Below are 5,000 nucleotides of genomic sequence, written 5' to 3'. Positions count from 1 at the left end.
TAATTTTTTTTTATCCTCAAAACTTGGTATGTTTAACCTTTAACAGAAGGCTTTCAGGCAGACCTCAGCGGACATGCAAGCTCTTTTAAAACAGGCGGAACACAGAGGTGCTATGGCAGGGCTGGGGTCCTTTTCAGCCTGTGAATTAAGTTCTGAGGCACAAAGGGCAGCTATTCACCAGGCAGTGATGGACTTCACACTAGCCTTTATGTCCTCACTGGCAGGCAGAGAGAGAGAGAGAGAGAGAGAGAGAGAGAGAGAGAGAGAGAGAGGACAAAAAGTTGTGAGGAATAAGTATAAAACAGAGACATTGCTCAGGAAGTAGTTGTATGGACTAATAAACATTTCAGAGTAGAAAGTAGTAACTAAGTTGATCAATGTGACCGCAGGTATTCCTAGACATGCTCCCATTGTTTTGTATTTTCAAACGGTTGAAAAAAGTAACATTCGGGAGCAGATAGTGGCTCTTTGGCAGATAATATGATACACATAATTTAGAAAAAACTATTAGTCAACAGGTGTTGGGGTACACACACTTTAAAGCATTTACAAAAACAAGTAATACTCAGAACCTTTTATATGGTGCGTTACCCTAAAAACTACACATCTGATGTACTAATATCCGAGCAATAAGAAAGATTTGACAAAAATCCTCATTCTTCTGCATTTGGGAACTCTGTTAGGTTTATAAATCTAATACTTTTTTTTTTGGAGCAAAAACCTGTTGATATCTTGTCGCACTTTAAAGAAATCTATTGCCACTTGGCCACTTTTAATGAGTCCAAAAGGTCCGTACATGGCGTTGCCAAACGTCTAAGAGGTCGTACCCACGCACGCTTACACACATACGGTATGACACCAAATGCACAGCCCTTTTCACCATACACTTTTACTTACTCTTACAAATTGTAAGTGGGGCCTTACGCTCCCATCCCACATTCCTTCCCCTGGGGAGCCCAGTGCTGTGTGAGTGATTCAGTTAGTGCTACTACATTAGAGCTGTCCATCCATCCGGTCTGCTTTTCCAAACACATCCATCCCAGTCCTAGTTAAAACACTGGGGGATCTCCTCCTCTCCACCTCCACCCCCCCAACCCCCCCACCCCACCCCCCCAAAGTCTTTTATGATGTCCATAAAATGGAAGAGTGCAGCTTTACTTGAACTAATAATATCTGAGCTTACAGGGCCGTGATTGATGATCTTTAAAGCCAGCCCGATCGGTCTCATCTTTCTTCAGATTTTTATCACTGACTTGTTTGCAGTCATGTGCAATCACAGGCACCGGGAGAGGTAACAAGTGCTTGATGTATGATGCTTGAGCCACTTTTGTCAGCTGCGCATTTCCCTTCTCTCCCTGCGCTTTTTTTTTTTCTTTTTCTTTTCTATTTTAACCCCAGGCTTCTATTTGTTGCCTCTCTTGAATTGTTTGACTGTTGGTTTTACTGTGTTCTCTCTGTCCTTCTCCCTCTTTCTTTTTTTTTCAGATGGTGGGAATGTCTTCTCCTGGGGGATGGGGCAAGAGGTGAGCCAAACATTTTTTCCACTTTTGGCCCTGCCAGGAGAGGCAGACTTAGAACAACACTGGACTCCAGGCTTTTCTATATCACACAAGTGTTCGCTCTCTTTCACGTACACACTCAAATGGCTTCCATTCTTAAGAAAATTTTGAGAAGATATTTTTTTGTTCCAGAGTGGAGATTAAAAGATTTCTGGGGTGAGATCTGTGTCCGAGGCCTCCTTTCGAGCACTTAATATCCTTGATGGTGTGCCAAGAATCTTTTTAAATTCTATAAATCACCTTTATGGGATCTGCTGTTTGTCCATTTTAACTCCTCTGCTTTACATGGACAGAGCAGGAAATCCTCTACTGTCGTTTATCTAAGTATGTGCATGCCTCTTTGAATGTGCATAGCCAGAAGTGTGTGAGTGAGTGTGTGTGTGTGTGTGTGTGTGTGTGTGTGTGTGTGTGTGTGTGTGTGTGTGTGTGTGTGTGTGTGTGCTCTGTCCTGTCTCCCTTCCTCTGTTAGATAAAGAATCCCACCTGTCACCGAGGATTGTTCTGGCCTTTCATTTTAGATGTTCTTTAAAGAGCCCCATCATTACACAGCCCTCAGACAGAGCCCAGAGAGTGTAAAACCTAGGCCCACCTCAGTCCCTCTGTTCCCCTCTCTCTCTCTCTCTCTCTGATTCTTTTTCCTCCTGGCTTTGGTGTTTATCTGCGAGGTCGTTTGAAAACACGGCCAAAATGTGATCACTTTTACAACGTGACAGTGAGGATGACGCTTTGCCAGGACAGTGAAACAAACAAGTAGGTGAAGGTTAGAGAGACAGGGGGGGGCAATGAAAATGTTAGACATCAGTTGTTATGAGCTTTGACGTGGCCTTGGCTTCCACACTGCGCTCTTACAGGCTGGCTTGTAGTCTAACTAGACTCGTTGGATTTTCATAGGCGCTCTCGCATCTATATAACTCTATGTTAGTCTCTGCAAGGGCACCGTCTCTTTCTCTCCCTCCCCTCATCATGTTCTCTCTTTCTCCTCTTCCTCCATTGCTCCTATCTCCCTGCCCTCTCTCTCTCCTCTGTCTTGGAGCCGTTCTGATGATTGATTGTTTCTCTGTGCAGTCTGACAGGATGTAGCACACTCTCGGCCCCAGGGGCCCCGAGCAGACTGCACCACCTGATTAAGACTCCTCCTGTAATCAGCCGCACAGTGCCACACCGAAACTACTCCCGTCAACACGTAAAAAAAATAAGAAAGGTTCCACCTCCTAAAAGATAACACTTTGTTTGTCGCTGGAGAAGAAGTGAGATGAGGGGCCATCTTGAACTTCTTTTTTTTTACTAAGCTGATACCTTTCTCTAGGGCTTAAAGGCTCGTATGTATCAGTAGCAGCAGAAAAAGTAGAAAAGCAAAAGGTCTTAAACCTAATAAAGTTTTCCGCTGCCTTACCAAGGTAAACCCAGGCAGCTCTAACCCTATTACGGCTGGTAATAGGGTTACAGATAGAAATCTCATTGTTTTCCTCCTATTGAGACTAAAAGACGGACGGCATGCGCGGTATCACATGATTGAGGTGAGAAGGAATTTGAATGAAGTCAGAGAGTGCGTGCCACAGCCAGAATCAACATGGTAATACCGTAACAGGGGTAGCAAATAAGTGTCAAAGGAATCACGAGAACAAAAAGTGGTATGTCAGAACTTTTTGTGGAGTAAACAATTTCCTTTATGTTTACTCTAAACATAAAACAATAATATGTCAAATGTTCATATCTAAATAGTTATCACTACCATTATGGGCTATTGAATTAACCAGTAAGCCAGTTTAACTGATGCCATCATCCCAATTACAGACAAATACATTCGCAGTCTAGAGTCATGTCTCGATTCCTAATGTCAGCTGTGTGATAACAGGGTCAACTGTCTGCTAAAGTTGTGTCAGGGAGTTCAACCGACCAGAGACGGGAATTGAACATAACATCCAATAGACTTCTAATGCGAGCTCTAAGCAGCCTAAATAATGAGGTAGACAACAAGGAAAGGAAACTGCCCTCTCATACAAAGCAGGCAGTACAGAGATGAGCTACAGATTACAGTATAAATGCATTACCAATGAAGTGCAAAACTACAAAACAAAACTCTTCCTGGAAAAATAATTTGGTAGTTGTAAAAAATGTTATGACTACGGCAGTAAAATGGAGAGTGTAGTATCTGATTGTTTTTTAACGAGTGACCCAAACATATGTGACTGAAACAACAAATAATAGTAAAAAATAAAACCGAGCATGCATGCCTGACGTAGAACTAAAGCACCAACACCTCCATATTTTGTCCTGTGCTTTTCACACTTATGTGAAATGCATTGTGAAACTTGGTAGTAATAGTGTCTACAATGTGTTTATGAATGTCTGAGGTATGGCTTCAGATCAGTGTGGCTATTCAGTCTGTCGATTGCAATCCTGTCTGTAATGTAATAATGGGGGGGTACTCATCAGGCATGGTAAATAATAAGTGAGCCAGCCAGTTGTTGCTGGAAACCCCCGGGCCTGGTTCCAACACAGTTCAGGCCTCATCGAACTGGGCCTGTTCCAAATTGATGCTAATATGGTCTAGGCTGCTACAGTAGAGTAAAACGAGTGTTATTGATACCACAGATCTACAGTTCTTCCTCTGTCTGAAAGAAGAGGAAAATGAACTTGAGAATGAGGAAATTAAAAAAACATGTTTGCGCATGTGTGTAAGGGCACGTGCATGAGTGCGTTTGTATGGGTTCTCAAATGTATGTGTGCGTAGTGTAAGCATCGTTGCCTCTGGGTGTGTTGGGTATTTTGTCATGCTCACATTTATATCTGTCTATGCTTTCCCTTTCCCTTCCTGCTGATGCCATCAGTACACGTCGTGACTGATGACAGTCGTTGCCACAGTCTGATGCTCTGCTGCTTAATGTTCTTTTTGTTTATTAATTAACTGCAGGACATATATGCTGAGAGACACCTATTGATTCTACTGCTGCATTAATTGATTTTGTGCTTCACTAATCATATTGTTGCTGCAAGATCATTACTAGGCCTCTGTGCTCTCGTTGTATTGGAGGATTGTGTGTTGATATACTGTGCTGTTCTTAGTTTTGTGGGTGAAGTGTTGAGTGCAGTTTGTCATTGTACATACAGTACCTTTCTATTTGTATTATGTGATAGCATATTGGGAATAAGACAAAAGGGGAAAGTCACAAGTAAGTCCTGACAATCAAGGCCCAAGTCTAAGCTTTAGGTTTCAAGTCCTCAAGTGGTCATAATGCATTCTTTATCAAAATGAATGCCGTTTCCAAATGTAAACACTACAACAATAGTTAGTAGTATATATTCAATAAATTGCTTTGAAAGCAAGTGCCACTCAAGTTAGGAATTCATAACCAAATAGTCAAAACATTAGCTGGATTTTGAAATGAAATAAAATCCAGACACATGGAGAAAAAGTTCACCTGGATTACATTGTAGAAA

At 42.0% G+C, this 5,000-nt stretch overlaps 1 protein-coding gene across 1 annotated transcript in view; it reads left to right on the top strand.

The window, feature by feature from the left end:
- Positions 1–5,000, top strand: part of LOC120560105 (ultraviolet-B receptor UVR8-like) — a 300,069-nt gene that overhangs the window by 280,945 nt on the left and 14,124 nt on the right. The window contains exon 8 of the mRNA XM_039802276.1: positions 1,486–1,523. Within this exon, the coding sequence (XP_039658210.1) occupies positions 1,486–1,523 (38 nt within the window). The remainder of the gene's footprint in view (positions 1–1,485; positions 1,524–5,000) is intronic.

Source organism: Perca fluviatilis, chromosome 6, assembly GCF_010015445.1.
Source record: "Perca fluviatilis chromosome 6, GENO_Pfluv_1.0, whole genome shotgun sequence".
NCBI lineage: Eukaryota > Metazoa > Chordata > Actinopteri > Perciformes > Percidae > Perca > Perca fluviatilis.
This window is presented reverse-complemented; position numbering and strand designations above follow the sequence as displayed.